Here is a 27,418-nt window from a genome sequence, read left to right as displayed (position 1 = left end):
TGAAGAATATGAAATTAGAGGAATTGTACATTGAAGGAAACAGAATAGAAATAATTGATAGAAGTATAATGATTAACCTTCCAACATCTCTCAGAAGAATATCTATCAGAGATAATCACCTTTCGTTTGGTCTTTACATGATGGAATTGTCCATGCTGACATATTTGGAGTGGCTGGATGCTTCCTATCAAGGGGCATCGTATGTTTCCTTCTTTGATACCGCAAACCTTCATTCACGTAACCTTCTGCAGCTGTATGGATATAACAAACCTTCCAGACACAATGTTACAATTTATGTGCCTCCAAATGTTACATTTGTTGATGTTAGTCATTCCAAAATGGCCTATGAAGTTGTACGTTTCGAAATCGGCGAAAACAAACTTCGTGAAGTAGATATATCATTTAATTATTTTACCAGGTGGACGGGTCCTATCATAGGACTAACACACCTGGAAAAATTGGATGCTTCTAATAATTTCTGTGAATACCTAGCAGAGGGAGTGTTTACATACTTTCCATCTTTAAAACATTTTGACCTCAGTTCCAATTTCCTTGGCTATACCCTGACGAATGACACATTTGGTGAAATGCCTTTGCTAGAATATCTCGACTTATCAAATAATAAGATAAGTTCACTTCCAAAGCTAATCTTCAAGAACACAAATCTGCTTAAAACCATAAGAATTGATTCCAATTATTTGATGTCATGGAATACAGAAATAAACAATTTTCGTATGACAGTTATAAATTTATCAAGAAACACCTTTGACGAAGTTCCACTTCTGTTGCGTTATCAAGTCAGTTGCATGGTAAGTAGGGATTTTCAGCTGTACTTTAAGGACAACCCTCTCAAGTGCAATTGCTTAACTTTGACTTCATTAAAATGGATGAGAGATCATGCTTCGAAATTACATAATCTTGATGACATCAGCTGCCTTGATGACAGCAACAGACGACTATTCTTGAAAGACATCCATCAAATCATCTTCGAGCTTGACAAAAAGTGTTCCTCCTACCTAGGTATTTCTATCGGGGTTCTCTGTCTTGTGATGCTAGTTCTCTGTTTGTGCATAACAGGTATCGTGTACAGGTTCAGATGGAAACTGAGGTATCTTTACTATCTCATACAGATGAAACACAGGGGTTACCTTGCTGCTGGGGAGGAAGAAGAGGGTGGGACACAGTTTGAGTTTGATGCCTTCATTTCCTATGCTGACGAGGACCGTGGGTTTGTTGTTGAGGACATGAGGCAGATATTGGAGGGACAGCATGGAATTCGGCTATGTATCCATCATCGAGACTTTCTCGTGGGGGAAGCTATTGCTGCCAACATTCTAAACGCTGTGAAATCAAGCAGGAGGACGGTGATCGTCCTGTCAAGGAATTTCTTGAGGAGCTACTGGTGTAAGTACGAAGTGGAGATGGCCAAAATGGAGAGTATTTACACTGGACGAAACACACTGCTGGTGGTAGTCCTGGAGAATATCCCTGTGAGGGACCTGCCCCCTGATATTGTGGAGCTGATGCGTCAAGACTCCTACGTAGAGTACACAGATGATCGGGAAGGTCAGGAGGTGTTTTGGCAAAATCTTGAACGTGCTGTACGTATTGTGTAGTTGGTTGTTTAGATGTAGGAGCATGATCTATGGGATTGTAGATGTTTCACAATTGATCTGACCTTTTAAATTTTCTACTTTCTTACATTTTACTTCAATGAAACCTGGAGATACATTTTATCATTCATTTCCTTAAATGTTTTGTTGTGGTTTATTGTTGAGGTTGTAGTGTGTTGTGCTTGGATTGATCTTCCCCTTCGTATTGTCTTCTCCATAATAACCTGATATATCGAAAGTTTACGATGCATGTGTTATGGTAGGTCTATGTTTTAATATTGTTACCGTTTTGTTTCTCCTCTGTGACATTATGCTGAGCCCACAAGAGGTTGTGACAGAGGTTTCGACTTACATGTACATAGTCTTCGGTTGCTATACTGGAATCAGTTAAACCGTACATCTTCATGACTGCAGGACAGGTGTGTCAAGGATATGGAGTTTCAGACATTTGAAGCTTTCGGATATCATTTGAGTCACAGGTCTAATAGTGTGTTTTCTATTGCGTGTTACCATGTTATTTTTCCTGTAGAATTAAGTAAGGCATATCACATGTAGGAGAGAGGAGTGTTTAGCACACGTTTTTGAAATTACCCAAATTTCGTTTATATTATTTTTTCTAGTGAGATAAAGGTTGAAACTTACAGATGGCTTTTCAATCCAAAATTAAAAAACAAAAACAAATTTAATTATATATCCATGTTGTCAGGGGTTTAATTTCATTCTTACATGAAACTAAAATGTACAAAGAGATAAACATGTACATCAATGTGTTAGGCAATTCTCACTGAACACCCATTGCCTTCAAAGCTAGAAACTGAGCCACAAGACCAGTCTGATGTACCATCTCATCTCAAATGATGTGTGCAAGCAATAATATATTATTATTTTTCACATGATTCTTGCTTACTTTTATCGCCTTAACCTATGAACATGATTGTAATTTTTACGTTTGTTTAAGAATGATAAATAAATACGTTTGCTTTCATCTGTAATAAAGAAATTCTTTTCACAAGAGTGAGTGAGTGATGCTCAACCCTGCAGTGACCAATATCCCAACTACATGCATACTTGTACCATAAGGGACAGTAGATACTCGAGTCTGGACAAGAAAATCAATGGTAAAAATGACATGTGGCACCTAGGTCCAGCTTGGCTATGAAGTATATGTTAACAAGGTGATATCAATATGTGACACTGAGCAGTTTCAACCATATCTGTTCTATGCAAGGCCAATACAGTATGTGACAAATCCGTCCTGAGATACTGATTCAATCATTGCATTGCATAGTGTCATGTATCTTATTAATTTTCAACCATTCCAAACACCTGAATGTGATCCTTATTCTGTACTCGTGGATCATTTTAAGGGCAATACAACAGCCTGATAATGAATGCTGCAAAACCGATAAACGCCTTCTACCAGTCATAATAAAAAGGAAAGCATACCACTTTTCACGTTCGTTATTTCTTGGCAGCTTCCAAGTAATCTTCTTGGAAGTCAGTACACCAAATACAATTCTCGCAACGCACTGACTGGGGACATGGAACGCTTATTCACCACACGAAAGGACAGTATTTTTCCCACAAGTGTTCACGCTTGGAAATGAAGGTGTAATCCGAGGTCCATTTGACAAACGCTTGAAAATTATGCATCATTTGGCCGAGGTGTCTGATGAACGTGCAACCGGATAAAGGGAAGTGTTTGTGCTATTGACCAGATGGAAACGTGTCAGCTTGCATAACAGTGTTTTGCTTAGTCAGGCCCTTAGCGCTTTCAGGTTATTGAGATTGTTGGAGCATTGATGCCAACTGAATCAGCATGTGTAAAATTAAGACAATGTGAGCCCGAATTTGTGAGATGGTGTAAAAATATATGATCATCTTGTTTTAGATTCGGTAATATGAAAACTAGTCAAATACATGCGAAACACCACAGGCACTAAAACATTTGAAAATTTAGAAACAGAAGTGTTTCCTAGCACAGGGAATGCCCATATTTCAAACCCGTGCACATTAAAAAAATAGTCCAAATGTTCGAAGCCATGAGAATAAAAATCGAAATTAGAAAAGTAAATGTTTACTTAGGTATTAACCTCTGAAAATTTCAGCACATCCGGTCATAGCTTATATTGCAATAACGACAATAACGTATGATGATCCAATGTTTCATATGTGTAGGTGTATAGAAAATATACACCCAAAGTAAGTTCATATCTGGAATCGTACGCAAATCATTGCATGCACTTCTTACTGCGTTCAGGGTTTGGGTCCTGTACAAACGTTAGGCGACACGAATTACGTTCTTGATAACTTATTTATCAATGGAAGTTGTAACCTAAAAGATGCCACAATAAACTGAAATGTAAGCACCCAAATACAAGGTAGCAGAAAGGTTCAATGTAGTTTTCAATAAATGAATATAAGGAACGCCAAAACAGGATAATCACAGTAAGCCTTGCTTTGAGAAAAATTAAGTATAAACACACGAAGGTATATAAATAACATGAACAGTTTGTTGTATTATCACTTGTGCTTCACATAAATCCAAACATCAAAGTAAAACAAACAAGAATTACATCGAACTGGACGCCACAAGCATGGTGTCGGAAACGACCCTCCGATTAACCTCCATAAGTTAAGGCAATTACTGTCAAGTTTGAAGGTCAGGTTTAAGATCCGCCATGGTAAAATGCAAAATGATTGTTGAATGTCGGCATTCCTGCTGTTTGATCCACCTCAATGGAAGATCTGCGTTCTTTATGTGGTTTACAGGTTTATCAATACAAATTAACAGCCAAAGGGAATAATACTGCACAGCGCTTGAGCATTTGCCACTATATACGCATTTCCCCAACTATTTGTAAATATTTGAATGACATATGTGTTTGGAATAAAGATCTGGTGTTTACCCCAGATGGATGGAATAAATTCTGACGCTGAAAGTTATTTGCTTAATCTACTAGGAATATGAAATGTCTGTAATGATGTATAAATCATTGTTACTCATAATCCAACACATACAGGCAAATGTGTAAAATACATACAAAATGAAAACGTTATATTTCATGACCAGTTACATACTAGTCATTTCAGTGTCAAGAGTAGCACATGACGTCGAAACTAAGAGCGTCTCTAAGGATATATAGCTTAAAACATGTGACAAAAACTGTGGTGCTCAATAGGGAAGTGGTCTGCATCCAGGTGGGTACGTTGGGTCGCCATGTCTAACATTGGTGCTCAATACGGAGTTGATCCGTATCCAGGTGGGTACGTTGGGTAGGCATGTCTAACATTGGTGTTCAATACGGAGTTGATCCACATCAAGGTGGGTACGTTGGGTCGGCATGTCTAACATTGGTGTTCAATACGGAGTTGATCCACATCCGGGTGGGTACGTTGGGTCGGCGTGTCTAACATTGCTGCTCAATTCGGAGTTGATCCGTATCCAGGTGGGTACGTTGGGTCGGCATGTCTAACATTGGTGCTCAATACGGAGTTGATCCACATCCAGGTGGGTACGTTGGGTCGGCGTGTCTAACATTGGTGCTCAATTCGGAGTTGATCCGTATCCAGGTGGGTACGTTGGGTCGGCATGTCTAACATTGGTGCTCAATACGGAGTTGATCCACATCAAGGTGGGTACGTTGGGTCGGCATGTCTAACAATGGTGCTCAATACGGAGTTGATCCGTATTCAGGTGGGTACGTTGTGTAGGCATGTCTAACATTGGTGCTCAATACGGAGTTGATCCGTATCCAGGTGGGTACGTTTGGTCGACGTATCTGAACGCCGCCGGTATTTGATCTCCCCCCACAGACGCTGAGTCGATAGGGGGGCGCTTCCTGGAGACACCAGGTTTGGGTTCAGCTCCTGATATGGAGGATGCACTGGGGAACTGAAGGTTCATCGATGCAGCTTTACCTCTGAGGTTAGTACTTGGTCTGATTTTTATGGAGGTCTTAAAGACCTGTCCCAGTGATCCGTCGGGCTTTGTAATGAATACTTTCTTGTTGATTCTTTTCGATGTGGACTTCTTCTGGTACTTCTGGCGACACACGATATAGACAACCAAGCCCATGATTATCATCACCCCTAAGGCCCCTAGTACCCAACCAATCACGTTGTTGTTGGTTTCTTTACGGTCAGATTTGGGCGCCTGGGTAACTACGGCAAAGCTGCTGTAAGATGCTGAAGGACGAAAAACATTATATTAGCAGCAAAAGTTATTTTCAAATCGTTCTGATCATCGCGAGTCTCATTTCAACATACAGTAAACCACGGTGGTAACGAACGTAAAGGGACCACTTATTTTAGTTCGTTATAACCGAAGTTCGTTTTGCGCATATAAACAACGTATATACAGCGTATATAAAGCAAAATGGACGGGACCAAAACAGTTCGTTTTGTCCGTCAGTTCGTTATAAGCGTGTTTGTTATAAACGTAGTTTACATTGTGTAAATTTCCTTTATCATAGCAGTAAATATATTTTTATTTTGTCTTGTAACCAATCCGAATTTTATATCAATGTCGTTTGCACGTAATTGAAGAAAGGGTTCTCTTTCCGATATGGTAAAAATCACAACAATTAAACAGAAACACGAAATTAAAAACATTTGAAACCAGAGGCTATGAACAATGTTACAGTCATATCACGACTTGACAGTTTAATGTGGGAACACGGGTAGGTTGCTGATCAACCTAGAAACGTTACCAGAACACGCAAGCAAAGGTTTCTGGCTCGCTCTGAGGTCGCAGCATCACAACGCGTATTGCGGCGCCCCAAACGACTTTGTCATCCGTACCCCCAGTGCCACTGGACGCTACAGGAACATACAGGTTCCCCACCGCGTGTCGCACACTCTACATACCCCAGTATTTAATGACAAATCCCTTGTACGTGACACTGTAGTCACTGTTGAAGTACAGCTTGAGGTCAGGTCCTGTGGACGAGAAGGATATATCCGGAGCTGACAAGTCACCACATAATCGATCAATCAGAGAACTTGTGTTAGCTGCAAAACAAACATACAATGTCACTCGGATCCACTCGGGTCCTCTCGGGTTATTTCGCTACTCACAAATTATTGCGTGAAACTCTCATTTACGGATGTTGCGTAACTCAACAGTATAGTTGGCATAGAGAGGACGATGTTTATGTTGCGCAATTTCACTATATAGTGAACATAGAGAGGACGCTGTTAAAAAGAACTCAATAATGATGCTAACACCTTTCGTTTTTATATGTAAGAAACTAGCAAAGGATAAACTTGCAAACAGACTCAGGACCAACGGAAGAGTGTGTTGTTGCATATGATAGCCACTTGAACGAATGTTTCAGTTTGGAATCATTCCATTGCTGGCCAAGATAACTTATTGGATTGACCTCAGATGAACATGAAGTAATGTTTAATTTGACTGAATATAGCCCATATACACATTATAATACGCTTAATGAAGTAAGAATAAATCTAAATAAATTAAATTTAAATTATGCAACATTTTTGTGTTCTTGACTTATTAATGTTGGTTTGTTGCTTAACGATATCTAGCGATATGACTGCGGCCTCCAGATAATCGAATCTGGACCGGAAAAAAATATAAGCAACGAGCCACGTCGTCGGGGTACGAAACAACGCAATCAACCAAGTCAGTATGACCATGAAATCCATTAACCCGCATCTTACGACCAGCACCGTTTACAGGGGCCAACTCCGCTCCGAATCCCCACGGGAGCCATTGCCTTGGAGTTAGTGAGTGAGTGAGGTTTTACGCCGCTTTTAGCAATATTCCACCAATATCACGTCGGGGAACACCACAAATGGACTTCACACATTGTACCCGTGTCGGGAATCGAACCTGGGTCTTCGTCGTGACGAGCGAACGCTTCAACCACTAGGCTACCCGACTGCCCCCATTGCCTAGGAGAGACATATAGCAGTTTGAAAGAGACATAATAGTTCAGGTTTGTCTTTCCCGTTGACCCTGCTGACATCTATCTCTATCTCGACAATTGGTTTGCCATGCACATAGCCACATACAATAGTAAAGATCTTCACGTCATATATAATCGATTATCAGTTATCAAATCAATCATATGCTCCTTGTTACGATTTCCCTTGTGAATAGTTATTCCTTTTCATACAAGTGAATACATGAACTTGTGATTCTTAACACAGATCACAAAAGCGGACGCTCACCGTCAATTACGTCAAGGTAGTCAGCCATACGCGCAGGAGCTGTGGTCTTCCATCTGGAAGTATTCCACGTTGATGTTGACCACCCAGGTGCCCCCTGGAGCTGTCCTGACCCGAGGTGGTCAGCAGCCACGTCTCCGTGCTGTCGCTGTAACATTGGGGACATTGGTCAGCAATAGCACTCGCATCATGAACAGGGGTCGGCAATAGTACACGCATTATGAACAGTGGTCTACAATAGTACTCGCAGTATGAACAGTGGTCTACAATAGTGCACGCATCAAGAACAGTGGTCTACAATGGTTCACGCAGGATGAAGAGTGGTCTACAATAGTACTCGCATTTTGAACAGTGGTCGACAATAGTGCACGCATTAAGAACAGTGGTCTACCATGGATCACGCATCAAGAACAGTGGTCTACAATGGTTCACGCAGTATTAACAGTGGTCTACAATAGTTCACGCAGGATGAAGAGTGGTCTACAATAGTTCACGCATTATGAACTGTAGTCTACAATAGTGCACGCATCAAGAACAGTGGTCTACAATGGTTCACGCAGGATGAACAGTGGTCTACAATAGTACTCGCATTTTGAACAGTGGTCTACAATAGTGCACGCATTAAGAACAGTGGTCTACAATGGTTCACGCATCAAGAACAGTGGTCTACAATGGTTCACGCAGTATGAACAGTGGTCTACAATAGTTCACGCAGTATGAACAGTGGTCTACAATAGTTCACGCATTATGAACAGTGGTCTACAATAGTTCACGCATTAAGAACAGTGGTCTACAATGGTTCACGCTGTATGAACAGTGGTCTACAATAGTGCACGCATCAAGAACAGTGGTCTACAATGGTTCACGCAGTATGAACAGTGGTCTACAAGAGTTCACGCATTATGAACAGTGGTCTACAATAGTGCACGCATCAAGAACAGTGGTCTACAATAGTTCACGCATTATGAATAGTGGTCTACAATAGTGCACGCATCAAGAACAGTGGTCTACAATGGTTCACGCAGTATGAACAGTGGTCTACAATAGTTCACGCAATATGAAAAGTGGTCTACAATAGTGCACGCATGAAGAACAGTGGTCTACAGTGGTTCACGCTGTATGAACAGTGGTCTACAATAGTGCACGCATCAAGAACAGTGGTCTACAATGGTTCACGCAGTATGAACAGTGGTCTACAAGAGTTCACGCATTATGAACAGTGGTCTACAATAGTGCACGCATCAAGAACAGTGGTCTACAATAGTTCACGCATTATGAATAGTGGTCTACAATAGTGCACGCATCAAGAACAGTGGTCTACAATGGTTCACGCAGTATGAACAGTGGTCTACAATAGTTCACGCAATATGAAAAGTGGTCGGCAATAGTACACGCATCATTTACAGCAGTCAACATTAGCACACGCATCATGAGCTGTGGTCCAAAATAGCACACGCATAATGAAAAGTGGTCTGCAATAGCACATGCATCATGAAAAGGGGTCTACATTAGCACACGTATTATCGAAACTGGTCAGCAATAGTGCACACATTATGAACAGTGGTCTACAATAGTACACGCATCATTATATAGTGGTCAATAACAGTGAACGCTTAATTTACAGCAGTCAACAATGCTGCACGCATCATTTACATCAGTCAACAATATCATACGCATTATGAACACGGGTCAATATAGACACATTGAGTGAATCTATCCAGTGTGGCGAGAGATAGTGACGGAACGTTGTTTTACATCGCTGTCGGCAATATTCCAAAACGGCTTATAAATAGGTTGTAAATAGTCTGAACAAAGCAGTTCCGTCGTTGACAGCATGAGTAACGACTATAGTCAGTCAGGAAACAAATGTTGGCCAGTCGATGATCATTACCCGGCTCTTACGAAACATTTTGAATGCTGAAGACGCCATTCTGCCTTAGAAAATCTTCGATATGCCTTGCCTCGGAATGAGATATTACAACAAAAGACCTAATACTTGACTCTAGATGTGGTGGGGCGGGGTTAATGATAAAATCCACGAAATACAACACTACCCAGCAAAAGAATGTACCTCCAGGTGAGCGAGTGAGTTGGTTTTTACGCCGCTTTGGACAATATTTCAGTTACGTTTATTACTGTGGCCACAAGGCATGGACAAGGTGCTGACAATAGGGGAGTCGTGATCAGGGCGACGCTGGGATTCAAATTCATTATCCTGAAATTCTGAATCTTCACGGGTAACGGGGGTATTGCAATAAACTATACCGTCATGTTGTCTGATTGTACATAGGATGTGTGATGTTAACAATCACCGCGTATGACCACATGGACAATGGCCCAGTGAGCATGTTGAGTATTGGTGCTTGGGGATACCAATGGTAACAGTTTATTATAAGAGGAAATTGGTAGTGAATCTCAATCTCACTCACTGTTTACATTTTTATTAGATATAAGTGATTGGGAACTTATGCGTTTTAAACATTATTCCAGCCATCGTGTTGTCCCATTTTAAGCACCCGTGTGGGGAATCGAACCCGGGTCTCTCACGTGCACGCTCGGGGGCAACATTTATAGCTCAGTCATTTGTTTAAGGTACCGCAATACACTGTGCAGAATGGCCTCCCTTAGGCGTGTTCGAAATCTAAACCTAAACGATTCATGGGGAGATTATGAAATCTGTTCGCCACCGAAGAGGATCCTAAAAACTAGATATGTTTCATGAAAAATTTTCTGGTACCGTAAGCATGTTTGCTTATGTCGTGCGCGTCCCAATAAAAGTGCAGTGATGATGATGAGTTTGGGATTTTACGTGCGCTTTCCAAGTTATGTGTGTGTCGCACACGGAATACATACACGTGTAAGCGTTTCCTGTACTGCTGTTCTGTGTGTGGTTTGGGAGGGGGTCACAACTGATGGTGTTCTCGCCGTGACAGAGAAACTGCGTCTAGAATCTGTAATTATAATTAATTTTATAATCAGTAAATTAATAATATGATAACAAATAATATTGCCTTTCCTTATATATGTGTTAAATACACACAGGAACTTGCATCACATTCCGCACCTAGTCAAGCGTGCGCCCCTAAGGAGTTGCCTCCCTTGCATGCACATTGTCATTGAGCTCTGACGCGAAGAGAGGGAAGACGTATCGCGGGCTCATCAAGAATGGAGAGTTTTCTTGAGACGTTCAGAAACCTCGACACATCACAGAAAATTCTGTATGTTTTTGGAGGTGCTGCAGTAACCGCCGTGTCGCTCGTGGCCATAAGGATACTCACGCTAAAGTATGTTCTCGTCCCTCATAGTATACCTAATGCAGTTGATACACTCGCAGTCAACCGGTGAAGAGATAAATTTGATACCCATGACAATTGACTGGGTATTGATGAGGTTTTAACCAATCGTGGAGACGAATGGCGTGGCTGTCCGCTAAAGTGTGCTGAAAATATAATACGCTGTAATTTAAGTTATCATTGTCTTTTTCTCGTTGGGAGAATGTCACAAGCAAAACGGAAGATATAATTCCTGCGAGTAAAATTGAATTTGTAATGTGCGTTCAGGAAATGACGGGATTGGGTGTATGGGGGTGGTTATTTGCAGTAATGATGTTGTTTCGCTGTGTAGAGAGGAGAAGCGTAAGGATTACCCCCGGGATAAAGTGATCCTTCATCAGATCGGTAGAGGTCCCTTTGCCCCCAGCATGACGCCATTTGCTGTGAAGCTGGAGACCTACCTCCGGATGGCCAGGATACCCTACCAGGTCAGTGAACAAACGTTGGGGGCGATTGACATAACACTCGTAGCTATACAGTAACTCATGCAATGTTGTCAACTTATTAAAATCTTCATTGTGACCTGGCTGATTGCGTGTATCCTTGTGGTTGGGTCGTTGCTCATACTATCAACCACTTGGCCTGACAGATTAATTACCACCGTGATCCATTTGTATTTTTAGCCAAATGTGGAGTAAATCAAACATTCACTCACTGCCCAGTGCCCCGTTTCACAAAGCGATCACATACTTAAGTAAGTTCTGGAGGAACGATCGCTTTGTGAAACGGGCCTCAGGTCAGTAAAGAACATTGTAGAGTAGCCATATTTCGGATTTTTCTTCTGGAAATCTTGAGATAAGCACTTTGTCGAATGAATCGGATTCACGTTCAAGATTATTGCACTTTTATAATATTTATATGTACATATATAATATGTATGTGTCTGTGTGACTAATGCTGGTTGTATAGTGCTAGTCCTCTGGGATACCTTGTCGCAGTTTAACATGGATACCACACTCATACACAGTCTAATGACTTCGAGCCGATCAGTCCTCTTTTTAGCCCCTCAATGCCAAGCGCCAAGCAGGTTCACTTTCTTTTGGAATGACGCGCACAACGACCTTCCGCTCTCCCGATTGAATGACGAAATATACTATTACTTACAGTATCCTGCATTATGTTCTGTAATTAATAATTCCTAGTGTGATCTCCACACAGTTCTTCATTTCTGGTCACATTTCCACAGAACGTCCATGGGATGAGACCTTCACCTGTGTATCCAATTCCTCAACCAGAAGCTTGGGGTAGACCTGAACAAGCATCTGAGTCCCGCTGACAAAGGGGTAGCGCAGGCGATGCAGGTCATGATGTAGGAACATCTGAACTGGTACGTCAACGCGTTTTAGTTAATGAGTGAATAAATGAGGAGGGCTTTACAATTCACGAACCAAATTCCATCCATATGACTGCTAGGGACACATTGTACGCATTGTACGCATTCGGCGAATGAACAACGCCACTTTGAACAGTATGCCAGTTATATCACGGCGTCTCAGCTTAATGTCGAAGGAGTGCTTTCTGTTGGCATCACGGATGATTTCTAAACACATCAATCCTTATAAAACTGGTGTCATGTGCAGATAGTGAATTCCATTCCATGCATTAAGGTCACGTATCACTTCAGATCATCCAGTCTTCGGATATCATTTGCTTCCTTTGGGACATCTATGATGTTTACAGAACACAGTGTCGACTCCCTGCACTTATCCCCTTTATGAGTGATCACTGGTGAAGTACTGTGGCCACTAATGGGTTGAAGGCGGGAAGCCTCTTGAGGATGACGAGTTGGTTGATTTGAAGGGCCATCGCACCGTTTACCTATAAATTACGATGAAATGCATCAACCAAGTCAGCTAGCCTGGTCCCCCGTTGCCATTATTCGCCCCTCACGACAAACATTGGTTGCTGAAAACTCATTCTAACCCGGATCTTCGCAGGGTGCATCTTTCAACATCTTTTTGTGGACGATTCGACGACATAATAAAAAACAAACATGGAATCAGGGACATGGTCGCCACACGGAGGAGGAGATAGTCGAGATGATGAACAAGGATATCCAGTCTCTCTCCGACTTTGTAGGTACGTCGTTGAAGCGTCTCTTTGAACAATATTTCAGTAACCGCGTATATTGTCGTGGATAGATTCCTGCCAATATAGGTCTCCTATGCAGGTCGTAAGAGGCGTCCAAATGAATCTGGTGGTAAGTTCGGTGACTTGGTTGATAGTATGTCACCGTACTCTGACGGCGTGGATCATTCCTCGCACTATCAACCACTAGATTGTCTGGTCCAGATTCGATTATTCATAGACCGCCGTCTATAGGTGGAACTTTGCCGAGTTAAGCCTTAAAATAGAAAAAAACAACTCTATGTCAGCTTGCGTTCCTTTGAGGGCAAAGCCTTAATTGATACACTTTGGTAACACCCATGAGCACGGGTATAGTGCAGAGAAACCAAGCAACATTATCTGAGCAAATCTTGGATTCGAACCCACGATCAAAGCCTCCGAGCACTCCTAGGTGACGTAATTCTGGCAGGAAATTGCTTCGCCTTCGGCGAGTTAATCGCTCATGGGCCCAGAATGGTAGGGATTCTCATGGGTGAGATATTGTCATGCTTAGGATGTTTTTGACCCGGGTTAGAATAGGTCTGCAGCAACCCATGCTTTCCGTAAAAGACAACATTGCTTGTTGTAAGAGGCGACTAACGCGACACGCTCACTTACTTGGTTGATGCATGTCATCGTATCACATTTGCGTAGATCGATGCTCCTGGTGTCAATAACTGGATTGTCTGGTCCAGACTCGATATTTACTGATCGTAGTTAGAAAGCTGGAATATTGCAGAGGGCGGCGTTAAACAACAAACAAACAAACAAAGGAATGTTTTGTTTATACCATGAACTTGCCAATCACCCCTAACCGGATGGAAAATTGATTTAGAAATCCCTTAAAAATATATATTCAAACTTTTACTCTACGTCGACCACGTTTGTGAAAATGGTCAATCCATCAACAGTTTGCGACAAAAATCTGTAAGCCACAGTGGCCACAAATATTGAGGACCTTTTGTCATCGATGTTGCGTTGAAGTCATGAAGGGAATCCCCACAAGGTTAACATTTTTATTTTTTCCTTTATTACATAACTTATACATGTTCAGCCCTTACAATATCGCGTAGCTGAAGGTACCAGGACAATTATTTATTGGAGCAACATTCTGTTCACCAGGGAGGAAGAGGTTCCTGATGGGGGATGAGCCCAGTGAAGCAGACTGCTCGGTGTTCGGTATGCTGTCGCAGACATACTGGCAGTTTTATGGATCTGGATACGAGAATCTCATAAAAGGTAACACACAGACAACAGGTATACAATGGTATTAATATAAGTATGTGATCGAATGTATCCCTTAGGAAAGGGTGAGTGAGTTGTGTTTTACGCCGCTGTAAACATCATTCCAGTTATAACACGACATGTCAGCTTAATGTGAGAGGAAAGCCTGAAGGTAAGGTGCTGCGAAACAGGCTCCGGACCCAGGTTATGGGATCATGGCACAACTGAGGAATGAAATTCAGCAACTTGGGACTCCTTAGACGATGTTCAGTGAATGTTTACCTTTTGATATTATTATATATTTTGCTTTAAAACTCTGGTTGGTATTGTCTGTTCGAAGTTCACATCAAAACATACGTGTGATGGTCTTTGTGGAACAAAGTTATTGATAACCTCTTATTATCCCCTAGATAGATATCCCAACTTGGCCAGCTACTGTGAACGTATGAAGGACGCATTCTGGCCTGACTGGGACCAGTGCATCACACACGGCGGAACAAGGGAGGCAACCAAGTAAAGTGAGATAACACAGTGACTGATCGTTCGTTTCCTAATAATGAAACCATGTGATGTGATCCATAATATTGAGTTACTAAAGGACGGCTATATATTAACATTTACTTACACAAGTCCCCACTCAAAGTGAGACATTTCCCCATACCCCAACTTTTCTTGTTTTTGTAAGAATCAATAAGAGGAAGTTTGGTGGTGGACCCTTTTCACTCTTTACTACTAATTATACGGGGGTATTGTTTGTTTGTTTGTTGTTTTAACGCCACACTCAGCAATATTCCAGCTATACGACGGCGGTCTGTAAAATAATCGAGCCTGAGCATCGATCCTGGCAATTGGGATCGATGACTTGTATCAACCAAGTCAGGGAGCCTGACCACTCGATCCCGTAAGTCGCATTTTACGACAAGCATGGTGGCCTTTTACGGAAGGTTTGGGTTGCTGAAGACCTATCCTATCCCGGAATCTTAACAGGTAACGGGGGCATTGTAATAAAATATACTGTCATGTTGTCTGAGTGTAGATAGGATGTGTGATTTTAACAATCACCGTGTATGACCACATGGACAATGGCAGTGAGCATGTTGAGTATTGGTGCTTGGGGATACCAATGATAACAGTTTATTATTAGAGGAAAATGGTAGCGAATGCTAAATATCATGTATATTGGAAATCATTAGGGGTTTTAATCCTTTCATCCTCTGATGTGATGTATTTTAATATTCATATTGTTATAGTTTGGTATAATAATAAATGAAAAAAATATGATATGAATTATGTGGAGTTTGTTGTGTTATAGATATATATATATATATATATATATATATATCATGTTTTTTGTTGAAATTGGGGTATATATATATATATTCTCAACTTCAGCTTCAAATACAAAACTATTTTATTTACAATTTGTTTAGATATAACTTATTTGGAAGTTAGGCGTTTTAAGCATTTTTCCAGCTATGGTGTTTAGCCATTTTAATCATCCATTTGGGGAACCGAACCCGGGTCTCTAACACGCACGTTCGGGGGCATTGATCATTGACAGCTCAGTCATTTGTTTAAGGCACCCGATACACTGTGCAGAATTGCCGCCCTCAGGCGTGTGAGAAATTCATGAGAAGATTATGAAATCTGTTCGCCATCAATAAGTATCATACAAACTAGACCGGGTTAAGGTTGGGTCACGCAGAACACGGGTTGCCGTGCATTCTAAGGCGCCGGAATTCGCTGAACAGAGTTACGTCCCTTATGCGTGCCAGGAACCTGTGATCGTGGGTTTGAATCCTGGTTCGTCCTGATTATGGTTCCAGGTATGTCAGCACCGTGCTGGTGGGTTTCACCAAAGTCGTAAAAGTCTCAGTTGACAATAGTGTTCAAAGCTGCGTTAAACCACTCACTGAAATACTATGTCACTAACACACTGTGTTCAGGTGTAGGTAATGGTCGAGAGTCTTTAAAACAATTATTTGTTTTTGTACACATTTTCTTTTCTGATTTTATTTAATGCAATTAAAACCGATGACGTCATACCCCAGGCATGCTCTTTGTGGTGGGTGAGTGAGTATGGTTTTACGCCGCTTTTAGCGATATTCCAGCAATATCACGTTTGGGGGACACCAGTAACGGGCTTCACACATTGTACCCATGTCGGGAATCGAACCCGGGGCTTTTGCGTGACGAGCGAACGCTTTAACCACTAGGCTACCCGACCGCCCCTCTTTGTAATAACGTAGAGGACTATTCTAGAGCCTTAGAGCATGGGAAACAGAATCAGCGTGTGTGTCAAGTAGAAGGATGAGTAAAACGAAAGTCGACTCAGAAACCTCAGCATCTAGCCATGATTTAACCTCACCCTCAATCGGTTGACGGTTCATTGTTACATGTATGAAGTTTACAAATATTCTGCACTAATTTACATACAAATTAATTAAATTGTTTGTTTCGTAAAAGTAACTGATCATGCTCTTTCTTTTCGCTTTCCTCTCTCAGACAAACATCCCAAACTGGCACCTACTTTGAACGTATGAATGAAACATTTTGGCCCGACTGGGACTGGTGTATCACACACGGTGGAACAAGGTAGTAATTACAGATTAACCTCAGTTCCAGGGTGTTTTTATAGCTGTAGTTGTGTTGGCATAATACCTATTCAATTATAACTCTACACAAAGTATATGAATCAGATGTGCCTGATAAAGGTTATCAATGATTAATTATTCCTAAGACTAGAAACGGAATTAATCTTCATTTAAGTGATGCAGTACCTTTCGATATGTTAAGGACGCGTAAGGGACAGGATATGTATTCGGTACCACTGCTTCATAATACATATTATTTCTCTGTGGACATCTTCCCGAGGCAAAAGAGTTAACGGACTTTAAAAGTCAAGTTTCCACCCTTGCCGAACTAGGCTGGAATTACTGGGTTCGATCGTGGCTATTACCAGTTATTTCCCTTCTTAACTTCTATGGACCTATCAGATACTACCTCTGGTATCACTTGCGTTTGCTTCAGACAAAATGGTGGCGCCCAGTCAGGGCAATCTGCTCGATAATCAAGATCTATATTGTGATAAAACGGGTCTTACATCGCGAAATGCATCAAATAACGTGACAACCTTAATTAAAAACATGAAAAGATGTGGAAAATATCTGCTGACAACGATTTGGCGGTGCACATGCTTTGCAAATCCTGCGCTCGACCGAAATCTGCACGACAGTTCACGAACCGGATTTCGATTTCGTTGCGCGATTTGGATTGGACTATGCATAGACTTGTTAGTCCAGCCAAAATGTAACTCCATAATACCAGCCTAGTTCGGCAAGGGTGGAAACTGGACCTTTATAGTCAGTTAACTCTCTTGCCTCGGGAAGATGTCTGTGGAAGACTGAGCTGAACAATCTCTTGTTTTGCGGTCCAGCGAACATTTTCATATTCATTTCTATTTTGGGGGAGGGGGAATCCTTGAGGAGCTGAAGGGGGGTGGAAATTGGATTGTTTCATAAAACACATGCTGGAGTCTGTTAGAGACTATATTTATTGTATGATTAAGGATACCAGTTTGCATTCGGTGTGTCAATAGCTTCAGGTTCAGATGCTGATATTTATGATATTCTCCTCTGACAAGTAATAGTTCGGACAGCTTTTCATTTCTTACCATTGTGATCTGCATTTCTGATTACAACATCATGACACAGGCATATACAGTGAACATTTCAGTTGGTATCAGTATAATGAATGTTCGAATCGTGCTAAGTTGTGGGCAGCACAGTGTTAAGCACACCGGCCTCTGAAACAGTAACCACAGATGTGTTCAATGTGCATGTTTTAAAGTTGATGTCAACTTAAAATGAGATCTGACAATGTATCAGACAACCCCTAGCTATGCATTGATCTATTTAATAGAAAGACAAGGAAGGACTATCCCCGAGACACAGTGATCCTCCATCAGGTCGGTAGAGCTCCCTATGCCCACACAATGACGCCATTTGCTGTGAAGCTGGAGACCTACCTCCGGATGGCCAGGATACCCTACCAGGTAGATGAGTGTGTGTTGCTTCACGTCGCGGTCTTATTACAGTATTAAAGCAATGTCATGGTGGCTGTAAATATTTGAATCTGATCCAAGAAAGCAAAGGGATGACTCCATGAAAATCATCCATATCGCCTTTGTTCGATGACACTTTCAGCTTGATTGTAACCACCGATCCTCATGAGACGGCGACCGCCTCCATGGTCTGGTGGTAGAGCGTCCCCCCGGGGGCCGTATCATACCAATAGACGTTAACAGATGTTACTTGTTGTTACTCCACTGGAGCTGGATTCATATACCTATACTGCTACTACAGATGGAATTTTTTATGCCAAAATGATTATGTGATTCAATGATAGTCATGAGATTAAGTTAAATTGGCTCTAGCTCACCAATACCTGGGGCCAATCATTGCTTTAGATGAGCCTAAATGGTAATAAAAATATTCTTTATTATTTTTATCAATAAAGCGATATTCAACATTTTTATTAAGTTCTTCGTTCATTTTACTAGGAGACCAGACTATATAATTACACTCTTCTTGTAAATTGATAAGAAACAATTGATAACCGTATTTGGTTGGTTTGACATCACTGATATAATAAAAACCTTGTGGTAATTCACTCCATTTAATAGCTTTTTCGATTGTTGTCTCCATTATTATATATATATTTATGTATGCTTTTGTCTAAATGTGATCTAACGATAGTAAGCAATCTATTTTTAATCTCCAACCAGATCTTTGGTTTTGGCACAGAATAATTGACGCGCTTGTTGCCTCCCCTGTTCTATGAACTGTTTTTTCTCGTCTTCGCTAATACCATTGGTCTTACGAGATTTTGATCGAATATCCTGCTTCATTGCGTTGTATTTGGTGAGTTCTGACAACACTAAACGAAACTCATCCTCGGATATCTTACAATCGACCATTGCTGTCGAAATATGATCGTCAATGCTGTTCAACTTTGCTTCGGCGAGTATCCGAATACTATCGTGTTTTAATGCTTTCTTTTGTAACCTATGAGAAATTAATTCCTGCCAGTCCCGAGACTCCAGCGGCTATTTTCATGCCGAGCACGATAGGCGCGGCAATTAAAGTTGATAGTAAACCAATACCTGCTACGTCGAGTCCCATGCCAGCTGCTACAAGCGCGGTGTCAACTCCGTCCAGAGCATTCACGGCTCTGTGATACTTTTTATACAATCCAAGTCTCAACTCCCTATCCTTCTCTATTCTATGTTTTATGTCGCTTATTTGATGTAATCGAAATCCATCAACAGTATCCATCTTTTCAAATGCCTCATCGAGCGCCGGATATAAACTCATAGTGTATATTACGATCATATAATAGTCTTTAATTGGTCTTGCTTAAATGTTTTGAGAGTATACATCAACCTTATCAAATGAATATTATACGGCATGAATATCTTAGTAAGAGAAATACTACCAATTTTAATAATTTGGACCCCCTCGAGAGTTGCAACGGGCGATGCTCCGATATGAATGATACTGCAACGTTGACGCTCGTGTTTCTTGAGCCATTTAATCGATAGACCTGGTAATATTTTGAAGGCATCTACCGCTGTATCTCCGAACAAGACGTAGAAAGATTAGGTATTGCACTGAAGTTAACTTTAATTTCATTGAATTCAGTAACCAAATTTAAACTAACGTTTTGGATTGCCGGACGACTATATAACATATGACCTGGGTTTTCTGGCAGGGGAGAGACTAACACACTTTTTCGTTTTGATGGGATATAAGCCGCGAGTACGATGCCACTATTTATTATCTTAGTTAAATTATGTGCCTTACCCATCATCACATACGGTGGGGTAATGACAATATTCAATAGCCACTCGATGTTTGCTTCGACCATAGTCCATTTTTTATCGTCATTGCGAGTAAGATTGTACGAAGTGTTTTTCTTAAGGAGTTTACTAACAACGTCGACATCGCTTAAATCTTCTAGATTACCAGTGAATGTAACTTCTTTCCGCTTGTATACATTATCCTGTAAGTGTAAAGCGTATAACTTACCATCGGTACCGGGTTTACCGAATCCTTCTGTGTCTCCGAGATCGGAAAGCGCAATTGTATTACATTGTCTGAGCGTTCCAGGGCCTGATGCATCAACCATTATTTATAATATGGAGTGTTACACTTAAGTATCCTATATGTACAGGTTGGTGTTTTACATCTAATACAGAAATTTTGAGGTCTGAAATAATACCCCGCTTTAATTTTTTATATTGTAATGATGAGAAAGATTCTGTTCTACCGCTATTATATTTTTCATTTTTCACTGGAATAGATCTGAGCAGAGTTGAAGGACTTTCTGGTCGTGCTTATTTGAACAAGATGGATTCACAACTCTTTATAGGGAACTAAATCGGGCAATGTCTCTCCATCAAATGTTGACTTGTATATTGCTAAAATTCCGCGTACAAATCCAAGTGTAGCTGATAAGTTCCCTAAAATCTGTACACCTTTTTCTCCAGTGTTGATTTTCACTGTCCCATTCGACTCATCTTGTGTGAGACTAATTCCAATAGGCTTAAAAATTTCATCATTGAGTGAGCATACGCTGTAATACCCATCAGGTAGCCACTTCAGTATCCTATATGTACAGGTTGGTGTTTTACATCTAATACAGAAATTTTGAGATCTGAAATAATACCCCGCTTTAATTTTTTATATTGTAATGTTGAGAAAGATTCCGTTCTACCGCTATTATATTTTTCATCTTTGACTGTAATAGATCTGAGCAGAGTTGAAGGACTTTCTAGTTGAATATTATCCGTCGTGCTGATTTGATCAAGATGGATGCACATCTCTTCTCGCCAATAAATATACCTGTTTCGCCAGTGTATATTTTCACTGTCCCATTCGACTTATTTTGTGTGATACTTATTCCATTAGGCTTAAAAATTTCATCATTGAGTGAGCATACGCTGTAATACACATCAGGTATAGTAATGTATTTTTTAATACCACTGTTTTCACATGGTATAAACATCACATTATTTCTTTTCACAGTATTTATATTGGTCCACCGTGGGTAATACGTTACGTCACAGAGAGCGACTTCGAGCTGACCATCCGAGTTATCGATAGTATGAAGCAGTTCAATAGACTGACCATTTGTTATTCCCGGGAGTGTAACATACATATTAAATATACAATGATACTATATCATAACTTAAATATGAAATCAACTTACATTACTAATCAATAGATTATAGTAACTGCCTCTGGTGCTGAGTTTACCGTTAAATTCCACGATATCTTTGAAAAATACAGTTTCACGGCAACTAACGATACAATGGTGGCCGATTGGTTTAACCGTCCGATGCAATTTTGGCAGAATCAGTTAAACTTTGCTGTATGGTGTGCCACAACGGGATGTGTCGTATCTGTTAATGCCCCAGGATTAAAACTATATAAGTCTGTTTTATTATTTCACGTGTACTATCAGATTAGACGTATACTTAAAGAAATTAGTGCTCCATTACCGCTGGATCCAGCGTGGAATCCCGCAAATAATCCATACGATAAGTCTGCGTATGAACGTATTTGTCAGGAATTTAATGTTTCTACGAGTAAAGATTGGCGTATTAAAGGAGCAAACCATGGTCTAGGTGTTCCTTACACAGAGGAAAAAATAACCGTCAAAGAAGAAAGCAATAATTTACTTAAAGAAGTTAATAAAGAAGTTAATAAAAAAGGTTCATTTAATATGTTTAAGTTGATGCGTACCAGCAAACTTTACTCAAGAATGTTTGATTATTTAAAAAAAAACAGTCATTGGTATAAAGGCTGGGAACTTTCGAGTAACGATTGGAGAGGGGATATTATGAGTTTTAAGAGTGGGTTAATTTATATTGTTACAAAATTTATACAAATGAACGATACCGCAAACGCTTGGAATGAATTTCTTAATGATAAAACGGAAAATAATTTTACCAACCCAGGATTTGTAAGAGTTAATGAATCGATAAGAACTTATGTATTGGCAAATCTCGGTGCACAATCGCAAACACGAACGTCCATTATCGGTATTGGGACGGCGTTTGATGCGGAAAAACAGTTTGTTGCAAACGTGGAGGACGCCATTAATTCACCAGTTGACATACCATCGTCTATAAAACGTTTTCAAGATGTATTACAGTATGCTCAATCCAAAGTGGACTACGTTTATGCGCCGGGACTATACATGTCTCCGAGTGATATGGAACTTAAGATCGGTGAAGTGATAGGTTATAATAATAAAATTGTTATCGCTACCGATCAACAAAAACCAGGTATTAATTCAGATATTAACGTCGAATTAATAACGCAAACAGTCACAGGCGAAAAGGGAAAAGTCAAGCCGCAAACACCACATGTTTCACAAACATCTACTGACACACAACCACAAGTGCCACCACATATTGCGGCTAAAAATCAACAACATATCGATGAAAAAACAGCGCTTATAGTAGGTGGAGTCGCGGCTGGTTTACACATGATTTGGTTTACTCAGGATTTGGTTAAATAGTTCTTAGCGGATACGTACAACAGCCCTGCAATTGCTACGATCAGTGCCCACAAGTTTTGACTAAGCCAAGTGGTGGTCTTAGCTAATAAATTCAAGAGCCAGGAAATAACACTCCCTATTATACCGGGAAGTGCGGCCGCGGCTTTCTCAGCGAGCAGTGCTGAACCTAATGCTTTTAAATGCTTTTTTATCCACTCTTTTATACCATCCGACGTAGGCGGTGATCCGCCACCACCTGTACCACCTGTGCCACCGGTTAACGCGAGAGTCAAAGTCGATATAATAAATCCCAACGCGGTTTAAATACTGGCAACTGTTATTCCCTGTTCTCTGAACAATGTTTTAATTTTATCGGCCAGTGTAGTGTCATCGTTGAGGACTCGATCGATAGTTTCTCGAATTTGACTGATTTGCGAACGAAGTGCCTCTCTATTAGTGGAAGCAGCTTCGAGGCAGGCCCATCTTTCGTCTTCTAAGTTACGCAATCTTTCCGCGACGCGGCGTCTACTGAACTCATCGCCCGCCTGTTCAAGTTTTGTTTTTTCGTAAACTATATGCTTGTCGATTTCGGATATCTGGGCCATATTATTAGTGAGTTCTCCCCGCATTGTTCGCATTGCCTTGTCAAGACCTCGTAATTCCCTAATACTGAACTCCGAATATGGTGATACACTGACCGTGGAATTATCGTAGTAGGTACCCAAGATTTCTTCGAGTCTGTCCGAGGCCACCTTCGAGGAAGCTTCCAAATTATCTGTGTTGTTAACGAGTTTATCACGCGTAGATTGAAGAGCCTTAGTAGTCTTCGCGGAAAGTCGTGAGCAGTCTACAAAACCTAATTTATCACGAACAGTGCTGATACCGTGTTTAGTAGCTATCGTAGTTAAGGCTAGGGGCTTACGAGTACGAGAATGCATAAGGTCAATACCCGGAGAGCCACGCAGTCGCAATATTCCTTTACTATCTATCGTAAACTTTGAATACTCAGGACCAATATGACCATCATCTTTAAAGGTATCGTAATAATCATCAACGGTTGATTGTAAAGGTTTTTCACCACCGGCTGCTTGTGAAAGTTCATCCATAAGATTCGTGCCACTAAAGCTGGTTTCATCAGTACCCTCTTCGATTGGATTCGGGTTATCGAAATAATCTAGATCAAAATCAGTCATTTTTATATTATACATATGGTTATATAATTTCAATATAACAATGTCTTCGCAATAGGGACGCAAGTTAAACCAACAACGTAGACTTCGAGATCCATTAGGGGTCAAAGCAATTCGTCAGTCTGTAACTATAACTAATAACCTGAGTACAATCGATCAGAATCAAACGCTTCTGGTTCGCTTTCCTAATCTCGGCGCACACGATGTGTTAGTTCCGGGAACTGTCCGACTAGCATTTACGACGTTAACAGGGAGACCGTTCAGAACATAGGTCGTGCTATCTTTAAGAAAATCGCCATTAAAATTAGCGGTAATGAGGTTTTGAGTATCGACGATAGCGATGTATACTATTGTTACATGGATCTCTGGAGAACGGATAAAGAGCGGGAAAACTTACAGTACCAAAGTATTTGTAATCGGAACACATTGAGACTGCGCGTAGGTGCTGAAAATGGCGATGGTACCGTCGTAAAAGATAAGGCCGTTGCCGACGCATTAGGAAACCGATTCTATATTCCCCTAGACTTTGAATTACTAGATTCCCACATGCCCTTTTATCAAGCATCCCTAGGCGATAGGTTAGAATACGAACTCACTTTTAATGACTACGGTAGAGTAATCAGAACCGGTGGTGAAGATGCTAGCTATTCCATTGACAATATCTCGCTGGAGTACGATATGATAACGGATCCCGAATATACAGGAAGTTTAGCCATTTTGTACGATCGCGTGCTGCGACACCGAAAGATCATGAGGGACAAAAAAGATATGATGTGGAATATCAATCTAAACGTCCCCACGAGGTCGTTGAAGGGTATTTTAATGTTGTTCGAGGACCCCTCCGATGCATTTAAAAGAAATACCGAGTTCTACAATCCCAAGATTACAAAAGTAGAATTGACTATCGAGGGCGTTCCTAATCAACTATATAGCCAAGGAATGCTAGCGTATCACCAGTGGGATGAGATTTAAAAACTTCCTTCTATAAAACGAAGCCCGGGAAGTTATCGCGGTCTTGAAAGATCTGTCTCTCGGGAGTGTATTGATGGGTGAATACCTCACCTCGAAGTACGCGCTATGGCTCGACATGCGAACAACGGACGATGAACAACTACACAGCAGTGGGAGGAGAATAGAAAATGCTAGCGAGGGTGTCACTATACAGATAACGAAGCTCCAGGAAACGGCTGGTAAATTAAACATATATTTGTACGTGATTATGGATGCGCAACTTAATATACAGAATGGGAGATTCGTGCAAGCAATCTATTAATAATCTTTTACCTAAACATCTGCACTGCGCTATCATATGCGGGCAAACGGGCTGTGGAAAAACAGCTTTTATTCTAGATATTTGACAAAGTCATTATAGGGAAGTTTTCGATCATATTATTATTCTGTGCCTGACTATAAGCGTTAATAAAACATACCTATCGAGAGATTGGGTAATGAATGACGACGGGGTACACAGAGTCGATCCGGGCGATCGTTTACAAGACTGTTTACGAGTATGTCACGAAAAATACAAAGGAGAATCAACCCTTTTCATAATAGACGACTGCAGCGCGAGTAAAGAACTCACAAAAAAGAAAGATATGCTTTCGTATTTAGCATTCTCTGGACGGCATACTCAAAAATACAACTCTGTCCTGAAAGATCTCAGAGAGCAAACCAAATGGGTAGCACTGTTTCATTGCAAAGACCGAGATTCATTCGAGGAATGTTTACGCGAAAATGATGTTATTTATACCAAGCTCGAACGAGATAAAGTCAGAAAACTGTTATCGGCAACGAAGCACTGTAAACTCGTATTAAAAACCGATCAACCAGCTGCTTATGCAATTGCTTAACAAAATGTAGCAAAATGTAGCAAAATTATAGCAAATATAACAAAATTATAGCAAAATTGTAGCAAAATATAGCAATATGTAGCAAAATTACGATAAATTGAACATTAGCGGTTAATATGACATAAAATGTGGTTCGAAATCATCATTCTTTCACAACAGTTCATTATTACGGGATGTATTGGATATGCCATATTATATTATGTTAGACTTAAATATCTCCTTAGGTATTACATTATGGAATGCGACGAACTCATCGAACAAATGCTCAAAGAATCTGATGCAGATCAACAAGTTACAGATAAATCTTTAGATAAACATAGAGAAAGACTCGCGGCGTTGGTAGCCGGTGGAAAATGTTCCCAATATTTTGGGGAAAATTATACCATCGAAAAAATTGATAACATGACCGACGAAGAAATTAAAAAACTGTACTCACGTTACGAGTCTAGACTGGGAGCTACCATGACTAAAACGATAGGGTCAGCTGTGTTACAACTAAACACAGTCGTAGCTAGTACGTTTCTCCCTATCCCGGCAGAACATCGCATGTATTTATGCGAATCTCTAGAGAAAGACCCATTCATCGAACACGCTATAAGCGCAGTGAGCTGTGAGTTTTATCATAGATACGGAATGTTCTTAGCTCCGTTCACCACAGCTTTAATAACGGCTAGGTATTGTCAATTTAAACATACGTGCCCACTTAATAATAATGGAGACTCAGGTGACAGCACAACAGATTGTGAAAACGCAACAACAAGTGAACGAGGAACAACAGATTGCGGAACAACGAGTGAATGAGGAACCACCACATGTGAATGAGAAAACACAACATGTGAATGAGAAAATACTAAAAGCTAGAGTGACAAAGAATCCTTTGAAAATAGCCGCAGGAAGAAAGGGAGGACTTGCGAGGAAAGGGAAATTAATAAATAATTCAAATATTAATCTGATTAAAACATGAGCACTAGTAGGAGTTGCTGGTATAGCGGCTGTATGGTTCTTTTATAAGTCTGGAGAAGAGAAAACGTCCCCCCAAATACAACAACAAGTTCAATTAGAGGTTAGCCCCCATATAATGCTATAAGAAGCATGACTTCTCCAGTTACAGACGGTAAAATGTTGGTAAACGCAACGTATCATTCAGCGGTGGTCACCGACTTGGCCATTGGCTATGCCCGTATAGCTTAAATGATTACTAAAGCCACACCTCCCAAGCTAGATTTTAATGGATATGATATCGGAATGATGGTTCTGGATATTGGATTATCTATGGCAATGAAGGATATACTCATCAAACAAGGGCTTATCCCGGAAGACATAATGAAGTAATTAATTAA

At 40.7% G+C, this 27,418-nt stretch overlaps 3 protein-coding genes across 3 annotated transcripts; 2 read left to right on the top strand and 1 right to left on the bottom strand.

Annotated features, from left to right (window-relative positions):
• Positions 1 to 537: 537 nt before the first annotated feature.
• LOC124146966 (toll-like receptor 4) lies at positions 538 to 2,323 on the top strand. Its single transcript, XM_048391995.1, has one exon. The coding sequence runs from the start codon at positions 588 to 590 to the stop codon at positions 1,614 to 1,616; it is 1,029 nt and encodes a 342-aa protein (XP_048247952.1). The 5' UTR covers positions 538 to 587; the 3' UTR covers positions 1,617 to 2,323.
• Positions 2,207 to 10,754, bottom strand: LOC124149510. Its single transcript, XM_048391998.1, has 4 exons — positions 10,664 to 10,754; positions 7,812 to 7,956; positions 6,483 to 6,626; positions 2,207 to 5,801 (listed from the first exon to the last, which is right to left on the bottom strand). Exons 2-4 carry the CDS (start codon positions 7,837 to 7,839, stop codon positions 5,347 to 5,349), a joined length of 627 nt encoding a protein of 208 aa, XP_048247955.1. The 5' UTR covers positions 7,840 to 7,956; positions 10,664 to 10,754; the 3' UTR covers positions 2,207 to 5,346.
• A 165-nt stretch (positions 10,755 to 10,919) lies between these two features.
• Positions 10,920 to 15,656, top strand: LOC124146923 (failed axon connections homolog). Its single transcript, XM_046517492.2, has 5 exons — positions 10,920 to 11,092; positions 11,433 to 11,568; positions 13,072 to 13,219; positions 14,369 to 14,485; positions 14,881 to 15,656. The coding sequence occupies exons 1-5, from the start codon at positions 10,974 to 10,976 to the stop codon at positions 14,985 to 14,987; spliced, it is 627 nt and encodes a 208-aa protein (XP_046373448.1). The 5' UTR covers positions 10,920 to 10,973; the 3' UTR covers positions 14,988 to 15,656.
• Positions 15,657 to 27,418: the final 11,762 nt, after the last annotated feature.

Source organism: Haliotis rufescens, unplaced genomic scaffold (genome assembly GCF_023055435.1).
Source record: "Haliotis rufescens isolate VD_foot unplaced genomic scaffold, xgHalRufe1.0.p SCAF_1, whole genome shotgun sequence".
Lineage (NCBI taxonomy): Eukaryota > Metazoa > Mollusca > Gastropoda > Lepetellida > Haliotidae > Haliotis > Haliotis rufescens.
Note: the sequence above shows the minus strand (reverse complement) of the source record. Positions and strands in the feature narration are given on the sequence as shown.

Excerpts from the sequence above, each read along its gene's own strand:
- LOC124149510 (XM_048391998.1), bottom strand. The coding sequence starts at position 7,839 with ATGGCTGACTACCTTGACGTAATTGACG. Across the intron at positions 6,627-7,811 it reads CTACCTTGACGTAATTGACG|CTAACACAAGTTCTCTGATT; the intron begins GTGAGCGTCCGC and ends TTTGTTTTGCAG. Across the intron at positions 5,802-6,482 it reads ATTTGTCATTAAATACTGGG|CATCTTACAGCAGCTTTGCC; the intron begins GTATGTAGAGTG and ends TTCGTCCTTCAG.
- LOC124146923 (XM_046517492.2), top strand. The coding sequence starts at position 10,974 with ATGGAGAGTTTTCTTGAGACGTTCAGAAACCTCGACACATCACAGAAA. Across the intron at positions 11,093-11,432 it reads ATAAGGATACTCACGCTAAA|AGAGGAGAAGCGTAAGGATT; the intron begins GTATGTTCTCGT and ends TTCGCTGTGTAG. Across the intron at positions 11,569-13,071 it reads TGGCCAGGATACCCTACCAG|TCGCAGGGTGCATCTTTCAA; the intron begins GTCAGTGAACAA and ends TAACCCGGATCT.
- LOC124146966 (XM_048391995.1), top strand. The coding sequence starts at position 588 with ATGCCTTTGCTAGAATATCTCGACTTATCAAATAATAAGATAAGTTCA.